This window comes from Phragmites australis, chromosome 5, assembly GCF_958298935.1.
Source record: "Phragmites australis chromosome 5, lpPhrAust1.1, whole genome shotgun sequence".
Classification (NCBI taxonomy): domain Eukaryota; kingdom Viridiplantae; phylum Streptophyta; class Magnoliopsida; order Poales; family Poaceae; genus Phragmites; species Phragmites australis.
The window spans coordinates 22,503,622-22,522,393 of NC_084925.1; the positions used below are offsets into that span (position 1 = coordinate 22,503,622).

Consider the following 18,772-nt stretch of genomic DNA (forward strand, 5'->3'; position numbering starts at 1 on the left):
AGGCTAGTATGCTTTGGCAAGCACATCTATGTACAAGACCAGAAAGAGTTTAAGGGGATAATCTTCAGAGAAGCCCACATGTCAGCTTACTCTTTTCACCCAAGCAGTACCAAAATATACCAGGATCTGAAGGAGCATTATTGGTGGCCTGGTATGAAGCGAGAAATAGTCGAGTATGTGGCTGTGTGTGAGGAACGATGACGTCCTAAGAGGGGGGGGGGGTGAATTGGGACACTTAGAAACCTAAACCAAATTGGCTCCAAAACCTTCACAAGATAAATATATCAATTTCTATATAAATGTGCTTTAGGTTTATAAATGTGTTTTAGGTTTATCTAGTTTATATACTCTACCGATCAAGAGGATTGCAACATAATCTAGCAAGGTAAATTGCAAATATGTAAATGCGGAAACGTAAATAAGGTAGAGAGAAAAACTCGGGACAAGGGATTTTTATCTCATGGTATCAATGGCATGAATACCACCCCTAATCCACTTTGGAGCTCCACAAAGGATATGCTCCCGGTCGCCAAGTCTCTTCTAGTCACGGCTCTTGAGCTACCAAGTCACCAAAATAAGATCTCAAGCACGATAAGCCACCAAGCTAATAAGGCAAGGTCTCATCACTAGTATCTCTTCTGATCACTTACCGCCGTGATCACTTCAGAACTTGAGCCACTAAGGCAAGGGTCTTCACGTCTCCATACACGTGTCTTGCCATCGCTTCACAACAAGTCGGAGGATAAACAAGCTTGAGCCACCAAGACCCAACATGCCGGCGAGTCACCAAGACTCTAAGGTGTCGGTATACCTCTCGGTACAAGCTAGGATCACTCCTTGATCCCTTCTTCATGCTGCATCACCTAGCTACAACTCACTATAGGCATATAAGCACTAAAAAATCTCTAATCTTGTGCTTAATTGCCTTGGATGTTCACTTTAAGCACTTTGGTGGCTTGGATGTATTTTCAAGTGTATATGAGCTTCCTTTAGACTCCAACAGAATGCCACTACTTCAAATGACTAAGTGGAAGGGTATTTATAGCCTCAAACCTGTCAACTAGCCATTTTCTCAATGGTTCAGAAAAGCTATTAACACCGGATGATCTGGTGAGAACAGTAGTACTAATACCAGATCATCCGATGAGTACAAACTAAAAAATTAGCCATTGGAACTCTACTCAAAGCCTCTGTGGATATTCTGATGTGCCTTCAAATTCATCACCGGACCTTCCAGTGAGTTATCTTGAGCCAGATAGCGCCACTTTTTTTCTGTGTAAAATGCTCCAACGCATTGATCTTCAAAGCACTGGACCTTCCGATGGGTTGTTCTTCATTCTTCAATATTTGCAGTCGCCTTTGCAAGAAATGCTCTGGTGCTATAATTCGGTGAGCATAAACCAAGCTCGGACCTTCCGGCGGGTTGATCTTCAGTCTTTGCACTTTCATTTTTCTTTGCAAGAAATGCTCTGGTGCTATCTAGTGCAGATCACCAGACTATCTGGTGAGATCCTCAGCCTTCTCTTTGTTAGAAATGCTTTGGGGAGTTCAACATATAGAGCACCGGACTATCCAGTGAGGCTATTAGCCTCTGAACACAAAGCTCTAGTGAGTGCAAACTTCCCTGCACCAGACTATCCAGTGAGGTCAATTCTCCTAGGACTTCTCTAGTCAATCAAACTTTGTCCCAGTTGCGGTGGCTTCTTGATGTATTGCATCCATTAGGCCTACTAACATATATTCTTGACAAATATGTTAGTCCCAATGACTATGTTGTTATTAATCACCAAAATCACCATCATAGCCTAATAGGGTCATTTTCGCTACAATCTCCCCATTTTTGGTGTTTGATGACAACACAACCAAAGCAAGCGATAAATAATAAATAATACCAATCATAAAGAACACAAAGCCTTACTATATTGTTTGGATTCATGTTCTTACCATTTAGTTCTCCTTTATTATGGCTCCCCCTTTCTCCATTATCACTATCTCCCTTGATCGACTCATGCAAGAGCTTTTTCCTCTTTGTCAACCTAGGTGTCCCATGTTGCTTCTTGTATCTTCTTCTTCTCCACTTTGTCAACTTCAGCATTTCTAGACATCTTGTATCTTGCTTCTTGCTTTGGTCATGAAACTTATCCCCCTTTATTAATAATCTCAAAAAAGGGCTACAAATATATGTTGAGCTCGAGGAAAAGCGTTAGAACACACGAGAGAGAGCTTCGTAAATCATAATCCAATGAAATGATACCAATTGAAAAAAAAATACCAATTGTAAGGATATAATTCATGATACCAATTGTAAGGATATAATTCATGATACCAATTGTGAGGATAGGAGGCATTGATATCAATTAAAAAAAGAACGAACAAGGATCATAATTCATGAAACTCACATGATATAATCTAAACTCCCCCTTTATATGTGCATACATATAATGAGATCCATTTGTGAATACCACTTGTAGGAATGTAGCAATATATGCATACCTAGACTATAAGTAGAGGTAGAAAGTTTAAGTCACATCATGCATGGAGGTAGCTTAAATATAGAAATAAATTGACAATGATACCAATTGAAATATTTAAGCATTGCATACCTCTGGAGACGTGTTGATTTATCCATGAGACTACAAAATATATTTCTAGCAACACATGTTTGTCTCAAAATTACAATCCATAGGATATACTCCCCTAAATGTGTGTATATAAGTTTTGAATACTTGCGAGACATATGCATTTGTTATTAATAACAATGGGGAGTGTACCCTATAGATTAGTTAATGGCACATGAAAGATACCAATTGTGAAACTAATGCCATGAAAAGAACCTACAACTAGTAAATCATGTAGGTTGCTCACATGTTAGAGACAAGCACAAGGAACCTATCATATGAAAACTATGTATTGCAATAAATTTAAATACGCATATGCAATTATAGACAAGGCAATGGATCAAAAACATGAACAAAAGTCTATCTACCATTACCTCATTACCTTTGGATGATGATTTGGGTATATGATGATCATGTTTTTCATAAAGCACCCAGTCTTATGTACTTGGCTTCTTCGCTTGAACCTTCACTTCATTTTGTCAGCCAAGTCTCCAAATACTCATAGTCAACTTGGCTTCAAGTCTTCTTTGGAACCCAAACCAATTGAGGCCCCTTCATGTTGGTGACGGCTTCCTTGGGCACCTAAATGGGTTAGTTTCACTCCCAATTCTTTCTTCCAACCATATATGCAATAATATTGTCATTGTTCTTCTTCTTGAGCTTATAGCAATTACTCTTGGTCTTGGTTTTGTAGTTGGGCTTGGTGTAGATGTTGGAAGTCTTATTGAAGAGGTTCAATTATTTCTTCTTCTCCTTGGTCTCCTTCTTAACTTGCTTGCATTGGAAGGACTTGTGGCCTTCTAGATGACATTTGAAGAATTTCACGGTGGACCCCTTGTAAGATTCTTCATCATGGTAACATGGTTATCTTGAGGAAGTTGGACATGGTTCTTGCCCCTTAATCTTGCCAAGTCTTTCTTGAGCTTTGCGGCTTCTTGCTTGAGCTCATCATTTTCTTTGCAGTGAGTTTATTAGATGGTTCTACAAGAATATTCTCACACATATCTCACTGCAAAAGGGTAAACTAGATAAATCAATTAAATCATTGCAAGAAGTAGAAGCATCTACCTTAGAATTGAAATTAAATAGAGATATATATTTCTCCAAATGGGCCTTAGATTGAGATTCAATGCACTCAAATCTAGCCTTAAGATTCATACTCCTTGTTTAGCAAATTGAATTTGTTCAATAATTTCTCATAATTAGAAACAAAGGTAGCATGAATGTCATTGAGGGCATTAAATTTCTTGAATTCCTTAGATTATTTCTTGAGTGTCTTTTGTTTCTCATTGATCAAATAAAGGAGTTCATCATAGGAGGGAGAATCATCATCGGATTTATCATCACTTACATCGCTTTCCATACCTTGGCCATAAGGCACTTGTGTGATGATGGCTTATGTGATGACAACCTTGAGGAAGAGCTTTTCTTGGAGGAGTGGGTGGCGAAACTCTCATCACTTGAGCTTGGATCTTTATCTTCACTCACTCATCTTCCTATGCTTGCAAATGCTTTGGCTCTTCCCCTTACCTCCCTCTTGCTCTTGGTCTTCTTCTCCTTCTTCATGCAATCAATAGTTTTGATCAAGTCTTTCATGGGCCACTCGAGGTAGTTGGATCGAGAAAGTGCATGGCCATGCCAATATGATTAAAAGTTAGTCATGATGAATCCACTACTTGATTGAGTGAATGGCCGAGCTATCACAAGGGTGACATGTATCTCACCTTGAGCTTGACTGGTATCGTGAGGCAAAGGGATTGGTGCATGCGTATATCAAGGTTCAGCTGATATGATATTTTGTGTATACTTGGGAGTCAACATGTCCTGGTAGGGATCGCTATTGATTTTGGTTTGGAAAGGGTTTCCAAGTTGTAGCCTTTTGTACATGAACCTAACGGGTCAAACACTTAATGGGTTGAAATAAAACACGCGAATTGGATTCGTATATGGATTTTGATTATGATTCATGAGAAGTTAGAGTCCTAAAGGGCTTCCAACATGGGAGACCATTGGTGAGCTCTATATAAGGAGAGGTGTGGGTAGGACGTGCCAAGGTTAAGTCACTCTAAAACCCTAACCGCAACCTTCTACACGATCTCCCAAAACCCTAGACACGCATGCGGTGCTAGCACATCGACGCTCGGTGTTTTTGCCCAGTACGTGTGGATACCGTAGAGGCTCTACTACTATTACAACACTGGTCTTCTCGGCGAGTTGATCGTGACGTGTTCGGGACTGGTCGTCAATCGTGACGAACTAGTCAACGTACCTGCTTGTCTGATCACGGAGCACAACATGACCACTCGGATCTAGTTGGACAGCACAACACGACCACTCAAAACTGGTCGAGAACACGACTGACTTGATATGGAGTTAGTCGAGAAACTGGTCGAGGAGGATGACCACCTGCTCGGAGTTTGTCAGGGAGCGTGACCACCTGTGCGGGGCTGGTCGCCGATCTGATCGAGAAGCTGCTCGAGGAGTTTGATGCGCACGATGTTGGATTGGTATACTCCAACTCTTCTTCTGCTGCACTGCGCGTCGAGCGGTAACAATCTATGATCTCTTAGTAGCATGGTTTCCTGGGTGAATATGGTAGAAAATTTTATTTTAGGCTAGCGTAGCCTGCCCGTTACTGAACAGCTTTGCTCATCATCTTTATTGCTCTCTTAATCTTCATCTTCATCTCCAGCATCTTCACTTGTACTTTTGCTCTTGCCTCCACATTTTTGCCTTCATGTGTGAGCATGGTGCTTGTTTGCTTGTAAGAGCAAGGTTCTTGGTGTCGGGTGAGAAAGAGGCTTCCATCCCCATATTCATGGTTATCTTATGGGTGGTTATTTTGTTGAACACTTGACTTAGAATCATCTTCTTGATGTCGTTGTTTTCGTAGATGATGGAGACTATTAACTTGTACTTTAGAAGAAGAGCTTAAAGTATTCTTCTCACCACTTGATCATTGTCAATTGGTGTCAAACTTAGCCCATTAATCTCATTGACAAGAATATTCAAACATGAGTACATGTCATTAGCACTTTCATGGGCAAATTGTTTGATGTTATTGAGCTTAGTAATAAGCATATGATATTTCTCATTGTGCACATCCTTTATGTTTTCATGTATTCAATTAGACTAGTCCAAATATTATATACATTTGTGAGGGAATAAACACAATTAAATGTATCAACATTTAAAGATGATAAAAGGATACTCTTCGTCAATGCATCTAGCCTCTTCTTGTTGGTGATGCGAGGTCTTATCCCTTCCTTGGTGACCCTCCAAGCATCTAGACTATTGGCTTGCAAATAAAAAGATATTAGGATTTTTCAATGGAGGAAATTTGTGCTATCGAAAAGTGGAGCACTATGGGTATCCATTGCAACCTCGGACATCACAACTCTAGGATGTTAAGCCTATCAAGAGCATGAGGCTCTGATACCAATTGTGAGGAACTGACATCCTAAGAGGGGGGGGGGGTGAACTAGAACACTTATAAACCTAAACCAAATTGGCTCCAAAAACTTCACAAGATAAATCTATATTAATTTCTATCTAAATGTACTCTGATTTTATCTAGTGTATCTACTCTACCGCTTAAGAGAATTGCAACTTACTCTAATAAGGTAAATTGCAAGTATACAAATACGAAAACGTAAATAAGGTAGAGAGATAAACTCGGCACAAGGGATTTTTATTCTGTGGTATCTATGGCATGAATGACACCCCTAATCCACGTTGGAGCTCCACAAAAGATATGCTCCTAGTTGCAAAGTCTCTTTCGGTCATGACTTTTGAGCTACCAAGTCACCAAGACAATGTCTCATGCACGATAAGCCATCAAATCACTAGCCTCTCTTCTGGTCACTTGCAGTCGTAATCACTTCGGAGCTCGAGCCACCAAGGCAAGGGTCTCTGCGTCCCCATACACATGTCTTGCCACCACTTCACACCAAGTCGGAGGGTCAAAGCTTGAGCCACCAAGGCCCAAGATGCCGACGAGTCACCAAGACTCCAAGGTGTCAGCGTACCTTTCGGTACAAGCTAGGATCACTACTTGATCCCTTCTTTAAGCTGCATCACCTAGCTACAACTTACTCTAGGCCTATGAGCACTAAACACTCTATAATCTTATGCTTAATTATCCTGAATGATCACTTTAAGCACTTTGGTGGCTTGGATGACTTTTTAAGTGTATATGAGCTTCCTCTAGACTCTAGCAGCATACCACTACTTCAAATGACTGAGTGAAGAGGTATTTATAGCCTCAAATCCACCATCTAGCCGTTTTCCTAATGGCTCAGAAAAGCTGTTAACACTGGATGATCCAGTGAGACAGTTGTACTAACACCGGATTATCCGGTAAGTACAAACTCAGTAACTATCCATTGGAACTTCACTCAAAGTCTATGTGGACATTGGACATTCCTATATGCCTTCAAATCCATCACCAAACCTTCTAGTGAGTTATCTTGATCCAGACCGTGCCACTCTAGCGAGTAAAATGCTCCGATGCATTGATCTTCAAAGCACCAAACCTTCTTGTGGGTTGTTCTTCATTCTTCAATATTTGGAGTCACCTTTGCAAGAAATACTCCGGTACTATAATCTAGTGAGCATAAACCAAGCACCGGACCTTTTGGTGGATTGATCCTCAGTTTTTGCATTTGCATTCTTCTCTGTAAGAAATGCTCCGGTGCTATCTAGTGCAGATCCCCGGACTATCCGGTGAGGTCCTCAGTCTTCTCCCCTTTGTCAGAAATGCTATGGTGAGTTCAACATATAGAGCACCAGACTATCCGGTGAGGCTACCAGCCTCTGAATACAAAGCTCCAGTGAGTGCAAACTTCTCTGCACCGGACTATCCGATGAGGTTAATTCTCCTGGGATTTCTCCAATTCAATCAAATTTTATCCTGGCCACGGTGACTTCTTGATGTATTGCATCCATGAGACCTACTAACATATATTCTTGACAAACATATTAGTCCTAATGACTATGTTATCATTAATCACTAAAATCACAATCATAACCTAATAGGGCTATTTTCACTATACAGTGTGTGATGTATGTCAGCATGTGAAAGCAGAACATAAAAAATCAACAAGATTGATACAACCCCTGTAGATACTAGAATGGTAGTGGGAAGAAAATGGGCTATTTTACAGTCGGATTACCTCGTACCTAGTCAGGTTATGATTCAATATGGGTCATTGTGGATCGCCTCACTAAGGTAGCTTATTTCATCCTAGTTAAGAGAACCTACAAAAGAGATAGGTTAGTTGAGCTATATAGGTCAAGGATTGTGTGCCTCCATGGAGTTCTAAAGATAATAGTGTTGGATCGAGGGACCTAATTTACCTCAAGATTTTGGTAGCAGCTTCATGAATCGCTGGACACGAAGTTGAATTTTAGCTCAGTATATCACCCACAGATAGGTGGACAGACGGAAAGAATAAACTAGATACTCGAGGATATGATGCGAGCATGTGCCCTTCAAAATCGCAATGTTTGAGACAAGAATTTACCATATGCAAAGTTTTCATATAACAACGATTACCATTCCAGTTTACAGATGGTCCCATTTGAGGCATTATATGGAAGGAAGTGTAGAGCGCCTCTGCATTGGAGTGAGATTGGAGAAAGTTAAGTGCTTGGATCAAAGATACTTAAGGAAAAAGAAGAACATGTACGGACAATACAAGAAAATTTAAAAACAACCCAATCCAAACAGTAGAGTTATGCGGATAACCGATACTGAGAGTTAACCTTCGAGGTCAGAGATTATGTGTATCTCAAGGTCTTACCTCTAAGAGGACTTGGTCGTTTTAAGGTTAGAGGCAAGTTGGCACCTAGGTATATTGGATTGTTTAAAGTTAGTACTAAACGTGGAGAAGTGACCTACTAGTTGGAATTGCTGCCTAAGTTGGAAGACGTGCACAATGTGTTTCATATATCGTAGCTGAAGAAGTGCTTGCGAGTAGCCGAGGAACAGTTAAGCTTAAAAGAAGTGGACCCATAAGAGGATTTGACTTATTCAAAATGCTCGGTCAAGATTTTGGAAACGACAGAGCGAGTAACTCGAAGAAAGGTCATACATATGTGTAAAGTACAATGGAGTCACCATATCGAAGAAGAAGCAACATGAAAACAAGAAGAAGAGCTAAAGGTGGAGTTTCCTCACCAGTTTGTAGATCAGCCCGAATCTCAGGGACAACATTCACTTAAGAGGGGTAGATTTTGTAACATCCCAAATTATGAAAACCAAGAAAATAAAAACTTTTTCCAAAGAAAATAAAAGAGTTTTGCAAAAACTAAATACAAACCCTAAATGTGTATGTGTGCCTTTATGCATATACATATATATGAGAGTATATATGTTATAAGACACACACACACACACACACACACACACACACACACACACACACATATATATATATATATATATATATATATATAAGACTATGTGCTGTACGAGTCTATGTACATGTATATACTTGTATGTGTGAGAGAAAGGAAATAGGAAAAAGGATAAGAAATAGAAAAGATTTCTTGGACCAAAATCTCTCAAACCAGCTGGCCCATATCTCTCTCCTCTCCCTCTCTCGCACCTGGGCTGTTCGGCTAGCCCAACATAGTATGAGGATGTTGGTGATGATAAGAACTACAACACCGACAATACTGACTCCGAGGATGACAACGCTAGCGAGTTGGCAGAGTCCGACTCGGAGGCTGGCTCCAACAACACCGTCGCCGACTTCGAGTTTGAAGTCGGTAATATCATGGATTGGAGCACCTTGAGAAGGAGATAGACGAGTCATCATCGTTGGACGATAATGATGGCAACGGTTCCATCAGAATGTTCGTCATCAGCCACACTCACACCGGATGGAGAGGTATAGGCTAGCACTAGGTTCATGCATGCTAATTTAATTTGAGCAATTTGGATTTAGTAGTCATTTACAATTATGATAGAGGTTTTTGTGTAATCCAAACCATCTTTTATAATAACTTATGATTTTTCTTAGCCTAAATTAATGAGAAGATAAGTTATCTTCTTAGTCTAAATTTTATCTTATGTTTAAATTATCTTCCATACGCACTTTCAAGCATTTCTTTGTGGATGTATGATTTTTTCTTGTGTTTAAATTATCTTTATACGTACTTCCAAGTATTTGTTGTATGAAGAGAAGAATGACTTGGATATTGTTTGAGGATGACCTCAATGTCTGTGGTGTCAGGTAAATGCAGGTGGTCCTTATTCGATTTATAAGATCCTTTTAATTTATTTACACTGTTTCAAGGTTTGAATTTGAATTTGGTTTAAACGTGTCTCGAAAATTTTCCGCTACTCCCTTCTAAGCCAAACAAGCCTGCGCGGCATTGGCAGCGTGATTCCAGAGAGTTCCACAACTGCTAACGCCCAAGGACCACTAAAGCTGCAAAACAGTCGTTCTCAGAAGGCATCCGTTCATCCTGCCCCTTTCAAAGCTATCGCGCCCATCCGGCAGCCCTACTTTTTTAACCCACTGACGGATGGGCCAGTCGCAGACGTGGCCCCACCTGTCATTCTATTCCGCAAGCTCTCGCCAGCCCCTCGCTCAAGAACTCTCTAGAACACCCACGCTCCAAAACACATCCGTCTCGGGAGTCGCTCGCCGGGGCTCACTCTACAGTACAAAAGGCCGCCGGCGCATCCTTCTAGGGAGTCCCGAGGCTCACGCGGTCAACGAACCCTTCCAATAACTCACTCTCGGCTCCGTGGTGATGGACATGGACGGCTTCGGCCTCCCGGGGGCAGGCGGGTATGGCCCGATGGGGATGGGGGACTTCGGCGGCCTTGGCGGCCTCGGCGGCGAGGACGACGACGAGGCCATGAGGGACCTCTACGCCGGCGCGGGCGCCGGGGCAGGAGAGGGGGGCGAGGAGGAGGGGGACTACCCGCCCGCGGAGATGAAGGTGGGGGAGGAGAGGGAGATCGGGAAGGAGGGACTGAAGAAGAGGCTGGTGAAGGAAGGCGAGGGGTGGGGCCGCCCCGGCGCCGGCGACGAGGTTGAAGGTAGGCTCGATTCGCCTCCCCAGCATGCGTATCGGTTTCTCAATTGGATTTGTTTGAAATGCTTGCTCATTGGATCTCGATGGTGCAGTGCACTACACGGGGACGCTGATGGACGGCACCAAGTTCGACTCCAGCCGGGATCTCGACTCTCGGTTCAAGTTCACCCTGGGCCAAGGTATCATATCTAAGGTTCACAAAAAAAATCGTTTGGATCTCGAAACCGTTGGTTGGTGGTTACCGGAAAATTATGGTCATCGTGATAATCGGGCAAAATTCAGCGAGAATTTGCTCAAAATTTATCCGGTCAAAATTGAAATTCGGTGAGAATTGGGATCGAATAAACCGAATAGTAACCGGTTGGTTTGCTACGGTTACCGACCGCATTTAACGATTTATCGAGCGGTTTTCTCGAATTTTTAGTGAAGTTCAACAAAAAACCAAAAAATGGCTTAACTTGTAAAATCAATAACTAATTCATCTGAGTTTCAAATCAAGTGAAACAAATTTTGTTGGTTTCATTGTAATATGATCTAAATGATAAAAGTATTTGTACTCATAAAAAAGTTGAATATTTTTTGTGAGAAAATGTATTTGCTAAACTTAGTTAAATGCATAGTTTACTTTTTGCTAATCCAAAAATCATGAAATCAATTTTGTTAGTTTTCTTGATGATCCTATGTTTTTTAAAAATACATGAACTTATGAAATAGTTATTGTTACATGCAGGATTGTGTAAATGTGTTACAACTAGATTAATTCATAACTAACCCATCGTACCTTCAAAATTAGTGAAACTACTTTTATTAGTTTACTTGTAGAAAAAATAATGATAGACATGAAAAAGTTAATTACAATGATGTTTCTTAACATATTCACTATATGTTTGTGAACTTTGTAAAAATCATGGAAAAATTAATAAAACTCTAAATGAAGTGAAGTCAATTTTAAAATTCCTCTTAAAATACTTTCTACATGAGAAAAATATGTGTTTATATGTTAAGTTTTTCCTTAATATAAGTTAATAAATGAGCTGCATGCTTCAATTTTTTTTCCTTTTTTTCCAAACTTTCTCCCTATAGAATATGATGCAAATGGCATTATTTTGAAAAAAAAAATTCACATAAGGTCTTAGAATTGTCTCTAGTTTTGTTTAGGATTTTTTCTTTAATTTTTTGAATTCAAATTCGAAAACCGGTCGGTTTTTATTATCGATGCGGAGCGGTTACCGTGATTTTCAAGCGGTAACTGTTGATAAGTTGAACCCTGATCATATCACTCCTATGCCAATGCACTTGTTCGGAACTATCAACTAGGATCAAATTAATCATCATCCTTTCAACTACTATTGTAAACTTTGTAAAAGTTCGTGTTGCAAGTCATGTGATTTGGTTATCTGAAACCTAGTTAGTTTTCTTCGAGAAATGGAAATTTATTTTTGTACTAGTTATAGTAGATTACAAGGAACAGGCATACTGACAGAGCACCTAGCATCAGGGTTGGCTTATCCACAGCTTAGTGTTAGCGACTCAGTGTGTGTATATGTGCAGCTTGAGCCAGGATTGATCCAGATTTTATTTTCTAGTTTCTTAATCTTACTGGATAACTCGATTCCCCTTTCTGTACTTGACCTTGATTTTTAAGTCACCGCCTCACCTCCTGTACCACTGGACTTAAAATCAAATAACTTTGCACATTTTTGTATATCTATTTCAACCCTGTGTGAATGGTCGAATGTTATAAAGTACAAAAATAAGGAGGGGTGTTCTTTACAGTGTTGCTACAGCAATTCTTATTTTGGGAATGGGAAGCTTTATTAATTCTCATTGTTACATCAAGGTGATACAACAATATAAGAGTCTACCTCCAACCTCTGCATATCAAAGATGCACAAAGCCAAAATCCCCACTGCTATGGTTATTATCTTTATTCTTGGATGCGGAGTCTAGACTGCCATCCAAACCGGGTTTAGGGTTGGTTACGTGGATGATTGATCTAACTTGACATTCTTTTAAAAAAAAATATAACTTCAATCTTTTTAGTTGTGCTCGTTTGTGCACGATGTCAGTAATTGATCTTGATACCAGCGTCCCGATTTTCTGTCAAGAGTAGCTTTTCTTCAGTGGAGTAGAACAATTACTTAGTTTCAGGTTTGTCTGTGAATGCATAGTAACTGAAAGAGACAAGAGGTTTTGTGTATGGGGCCTGCTAGTTGTACATACATGATTCTGGTTATGGTTTTTATTGTTTTTGAGTTTACTATTTACTACTACAAGGTTGTATGTTGCATGAGTATTCTGTTTATGCGGTGTAACTAAGCATTACTATACTTAATGTACAAACCTTGGTGGAATGTTAAAGGAAATCAATATTGTTACTCTCTACAGGCCAAGTTATAAAGGGGTGGGACTTGGGCATCAAGACCATGAAGAAAGGTGAAAATGCTATTTTCACTATCCCACCAGAACTTGCATATGGTGAAGATGGCTCCCCTCCAGTCATCCCTCCAAATGCCACACTGCAGTTTGATGTTGAGCTTCTGTCATGGGCGAGTGTCAAGGACATTTGCAAGGATGGTGGCATCTTCAAGAAAATACTAGCTGAAGGAGAGAAATGGGATAACCCTAGAGACCGTGATGAAGTTTTTGGTAACATACCATGTTCTCCGCAGTTGTGCTTTATTGCCTTTCTATTGACCAATTTTGTTAAAGGTATATATATTTTTTGTTCCAGTTAAGTATGAGGCAAGGCTTGAGGATGGGACTGTTATATCAAAATCTGATGGTGTTGAGTTCACTGTGAAAGATGGTACTGTGCTTGCCATTGTTTAGTATTTGCACTGTAATTCTAGCTTTCAACTGTTACTAGATTCTCATTCAGGAATGTTGTCTTTCTTCCAGGGCATTTCTGCCCTGCCATATCCAAGGCTGTCAAGACTATGAAGAAGAACGAGAAGGTCCTCCTCACTGTCAAGCCACAATGTGAGTTTGCAGTAATGTAATTAAGAACTCTTTGGAGCAATGTGGCAGTGGAATCATCTCTAACATGTGTCATGCCTGCTGAACAGATGGCTTTGGTGAGGAAGGCAGGCCAGCCTCTGGAGATGAAGCTGCAGTGCCTCCTAATACTACGTTGCACATTGATCTTCAAGTGGTGTCCTGGAAGACAGTCACTGAGATAGGCAATGACAAAAAGATCATTAAGAAGATCCTCCAGGAGGGTGAAGGCTATGATCGTCCAAATGAATGTGCAATTGTCAGAGGCACGTGGTTACATATGATGAATTGTTTCTTTTACATGATAATCTCGAAACATCGAAATCATGGTAACATTCTTTTTTATTTTGTTTGGATGCAAATGATGATCTTCTAGCTCTGCAGTGAAACTCACCGGGAAGTTGGAGGATGGTACCTTGTTTGTCAAGAAAGGCCATGATGGTGAGGATCCATTTGAGTTCAAGACTGATGAGGATCAAGTAATTGAAGGTTTTGACAAAGCAGTATCTAGCATGAAAAAGGGAGAAGTGGCCTTGGTGACTATTCCTCCCGAGCATGCATTCGGAGCTAATGAAACAAAGCAAGATCTGGCTGTAGTTCCTCCTAATTCATCCGTTTGTTATGAAGTGGAGCTTGTGTCCTTTGATAAGGTAACTGAGCCTTAATGAGAGAGTATGTATGTGTGTCTTCATGAATCATGATTATTTACCGTTGATGAAAACTTGAATCGGGCCTGACATTTCGGGCAGGAGAAAGATTCATGGGACTTGAAGGACAATGCTGAGAAGATTGAAGTGGCTGCTAAGAAGAAAGATGAAGGGAATGTGTGGTTTAAGATGGGCAAGTATGCCAGGGCTTCTAAGAGATATGGGAAGGTCACAATTTTAAGATTTTGGCACAAAATAACCTTACAAACCTGCTTTACATTAAATTGATTGTGGCACTCAAGTTTTTTTCCTGTACATTAGGCTTTGAACCTCATCGAGTACGACAACTCCTTCAGTGAAGAAGAGAAGCAGCTGTCCAAAGCACTCAAAATAAGCTGCAAGCTCAACAATGCTGCATGTAAACTAAAACTTCAAGACTACAAGGAAGCTAAGGAACTGTGTACCGAGGTACTATGCACAGAAAATGAAACATCTTTGCAACTACAGAGTCCTTATAAGAAAAATTACCTGGCTGACAATGAGTAATGGTATTCAGGTCCTGGAGCTTGACAGCACAAATGTGAAGGCCTTGTACAGAAGGGCACAGGCACACATGCATCTTGTTGATCTTGATTTGGCGGAGGTGGATATCAAAAAGGCACTAGAAATAGATCCAGACAACAGGTAATCCTTCATAGGTGCCGTGGACTGTGATAAGTCTGGAGTCTGGACATACTACCAACTGTATGTAACACTAAAAAACCGTACGCAGTACAGAAGTTAGCTCAACATAATATTTTCCTTTTGAGGTTAACGGACTAGTTAAATTTGTCACATAACAGATTGCCAGGGGAGAACATGGAGGTCATTAATTGATCATATCATCACACCTTCACCTTGCGCAGTTTGTTATGCGAAAATCTCTCCTGGGTGCTGGGAGAAGTAACTCTTTCTTTTCTCAGGGATGTGAAGATGGGGTACATGAGGCTGAAGGAGAAGGTCAAGGAGTACAACAGAAGGGATGCCAAACTGTACAGCAACATGATTTCCAAGCTGAGCAAGCTGGAGCACCCGGAAGCCGATGTAAGTTCCCTCCACCTTCGCGCCATCTTGCACCTGTGCTGTGCTAGCTGCCTCGATCGTCATCGTCTAACAGTGTGTTCTCGCTGTTGTTGCTGCTCCAAGGACCTCGGAAGCCGGGGACCAAGCAAGAAGCATGGCCTTTGGCCATTCGCAGCGCTGCTTAGGAGGCTGTTCACCACCGACGGCAGCAAGGGGTCCACGCTGTGGCTTGTGCTGAGGCTATTGGTTCCGGCGATGCTAGTGATTGCAGTCTGTGTGGGTTACTATATGCAGAGCAGTGTTCAAGAAATAGACTGCATTAAATGTTAACTGTGGAAGATATCTGTGCTTGCCTTCTCTGCTGTTCATGTTCAATTGTTATCAAGAAGTTGATGATCGTAAATACGGAGTAATATTTGTTAAGGTGGAACGGTCAAATTGTTCTGGTGAACTTTGACTTGTGTAATAGACATACTTCAGCAATGTTGCAAGTCAAATAATAGGAATATATTAAGTCACACAAAAAGGTGTCGTTAGATTTGAATGTACGCCCTGCAATCACGATCTTGTGGTTTGTCAACCATATATTCTTAATGAGATTTATAGCCAAAATTTAATTTGGGAGACCGTACCTTAGAGTGTGTACAATAAGAACATATTAGCAAGCTTTTAGCAAAACAGGGCTCCACCTCATGAAATTCCTACATTCAAAACATGGTTTACCTCAGGAAATGTTACGCAGGCTTTTTCCATGGAATACACATAGGTGTGTACTCACCAAACGCGAGTCTGTGACTAAAAAAAACTCTGGTCGGCTAGCTGCACACCTGCAGCTCTAGCCATTTATCCACGTGCCAACTCCTGCACCCACTACGTCGGACGGCTCTAGATAATATATTGCATTATATCAAATAGCTAGAATGAAGAAAATCAATGTTGATAAATATTTTATATCGGTATTGGTGGAGCATTGGCGGCCTGAGACGAACAATTTTCACCTATCAGTAGATAGGATGACAGTTACTCTGCAAGATGCCAAGATGTGAGATGGCATTGGTGGAGTGTTGGCGACACAGGGAGAGTATTAAGAATGAGCTTGAGCAAGTTTAAGTCCAGGAAGAGTCTCCTATGTGCTTGCAAGAGCAAGGGAGCCCATCATATCCATACACTCATAGAGAGCTAGGGAGACGCAGTGGGGAGCAAAAATATATTCAGAAACACTAGTGTAATATCCAATGAAGACAAGTAATTCAATAATTACACGTGGAAACCATTTCGATTTGTTATGAAATGCGGACATATGTCTCTCTCAGTCTCTCCTAAGAGCTATAATGATTTAACGTAGTACGTACTGTATCCAGAACACGATCTTTTTTCAGAAGAACATAGAAGCTAAAAATCTTTTTTGTCAGAGAGGTAGAGTACGTACGCGCTATAAGAATTTTCATTTTTACATGTTCCTCCATCGGAAACGTTGTAAATCCAACGGTGATGTGAGCATGATAGCGAGGCAATAGCCGTCTTTCTAACCCAAGGAGACATGGAAGATGGAGAAGTGAAAACACTACGTCAAAACAACATATTAGTGACGGATGATAAATATTATTAGTAACGGTTACAGTATCCGTCACTCTTATTTTGTTACTAATGATAAAACATTAGACCCATCACTAATAATAATCACCAGTGACGGGTCATAGTTGAGACCCGTTACTAAAATACGTCTCCTATGACTTGAGTATGCATATTGCCATCACTGTGACTGTTATTAGGGACGGGTGTATGTACCACCAATCACTAATTATCAATCTCTAGTGACGGGTAGCTTTCCAACCTGTCTCTGGGACCCGGTCATTACTGACAGGTATTAACTACAAACCGTCACTACTGATCGAGTCATCAGTGACGGGTTGTTACCACCTGTCATTGGTTACTGAGTCATTAGTGATGGGTAGATTTTTAATCCATCTCTAGGACTCGGTCATTAGTGATTGGTGATAACAACAACCCGTCACTAGTGAGCGAGTCATTAGAGACGGGTGTATTTACCACCCGTCACTAATTATCTAGAATCAATAATGGGTAGCTACAACCCGTCACTGGTGTTATGAGTCATTAGTGACGGGTATCTTTTCAACCCGTCTCTAATGATTGAGTTCTAGAGATAGGTTGAAAAGCTACCCGTCACTGGGACTCGATCATCAGTGATGGGTAAATTTACCACCCGTCACTAATATTCTCATCCCCCGAAGGGATTTACCTTTTTCCTGGCTGCATCATAAAGCAATGTCAGGATTTAGCAGCCATCTTCTTTTACAAATAAGACACATCCAGATACATTCATACCATAATTACCATTCATTTCAAGATATATACCCACATTGTAGGGACCAAGTCACGAGATATGCAACCACAAATTATATAATCAAAAGTCCTCGAAACGTACAACATCGCAAGTCCACATCAAGAACTCGAATTACATAAGTCGAAAGTGCAACCTCGAATTACATAAGTTAAAAGTGCAACCACAAATTACATCAAGATAGTTACAAATTACATAAGTCGAAAGTGCAACCACAAATTACATAAGTCAGAGCCCTACCTTCATACAATAGAACTCACCTTTCGAAGAGATGACTTCGGTCATTAAGAACGAGCCGATCTGTGCTCGAATGTTGGAGAGTGCAGACTCCTCGATGTTGCCATCCGGTAAGCTGAATTTCTGCTGATTAAAAGTAGTTATGGAAAAAAGTATGCAATTAATGTGAGCAACATTTTATCATAAGATATTTGTAATGAATAAAAGCAGCTATAAAAAGACTATGCAATTATCTTACATCTGGAGATTTCATATCCTTTGCTATCATGAATAGCAGCATGTGACATGCAATGTAGAATCTGCATGAGTTGCCCGGTGGTTGTTGGTGACACTTGAGAGGGAAAAACCGTCAGTTTGAAAGAAAAAAATATAGTAGTAGAGTATTTGCAAATATGACTAATGGCACTTACCGTGAAGACGGTCTTATGTGTCAGTGTGCGGGGCTCCTTCAGATCGTACTTTGGATCATAACGCATATACATGTCAAAATCTCTACATGCGAAGAGGGATCCAATAGTCAACATTTGGTGTAAGTTTGAAAAGTTCAATATGTAACCTAAGTCATGAAGAGCTTACTCGTCGAGGATTTGTTTGACGAAAGTATAGTCACGTTGTCCCCATCCGCTGTTAGGTCCCACCATTGGTCTTGATGAATCGAGGTACCAAACCAAGTTCCACTTGGGGGCAATGACCAGTAAGATCCAATGGTCACCTATGTTGTGGGCGGCCATCAGGTAGTCCCTTTTCGAAAAGTGGCTCATTGCCCTAGCCACATATTCCACAACAAATTCTCT

At 40.7% G+C, this 18,772-nt stretch overlaps 1 protein-coding gene across 3 annotated transcripts; it reads left to right on the top strand.

The window, feature by feature from the left end:
- The first annotated feature begins 10,175 nt into the window (after nucleotides 1–10,175).
- On the top strand, nucleotides 10,176–16,010 carry LOC133918935 (70 kDa peptidyl-prolyl isomerase-like). Of its 3 annotated transcripts, XM_062363074.1 has the most exons (13): nucleotides 10,181–10,507; nucleotides 10,658–10,677; nucleotides 10,766–10,852; nucleotides 13,062–13,322; nucleotides 13,408–13,482; nucleotides 13,575–13,655; nucleotides 13,742–13,936; nucleotides 14,055–14,320; nucleotides 14,420–14,545; nucleotides 14,639–14,785; nucleotides 14,874–15,001; nucleotides 15,280–15,400; nucleotides 15,503–16,010. In XM_062363074.1, the coding sequence occupies exons 1-13, from the start codon at nucleotides 10,386–10,388 to the stop codon at nucleotides 15,707–15,709; spliced, it is 1,836 nt and encodes a 611-aa protein (XP_062219058.1). In that variant the 5' UTR covers nucleotides 10,181–10,385; the 3' UTR covers nucleotides 15,710–16,010. The 3 variants fall into 3 exon arrangements, with proteins under 3 accessions (XP_062219059.1, XP_062219057.1, XP_062219058.1); XM_062363075.1 differs by having other exon boundaries at nucleotides 10,176–10,677; nucleotides 15,280–15,398; nucleotides 15,506–15,711; XM_062363073.1 differs by having other exon boundaries at nucleotides 10,178–10,677.
- The last annotated feature ends 2,762 nt before the right edge of the window (nucleotides 16,011–18,772 follow it).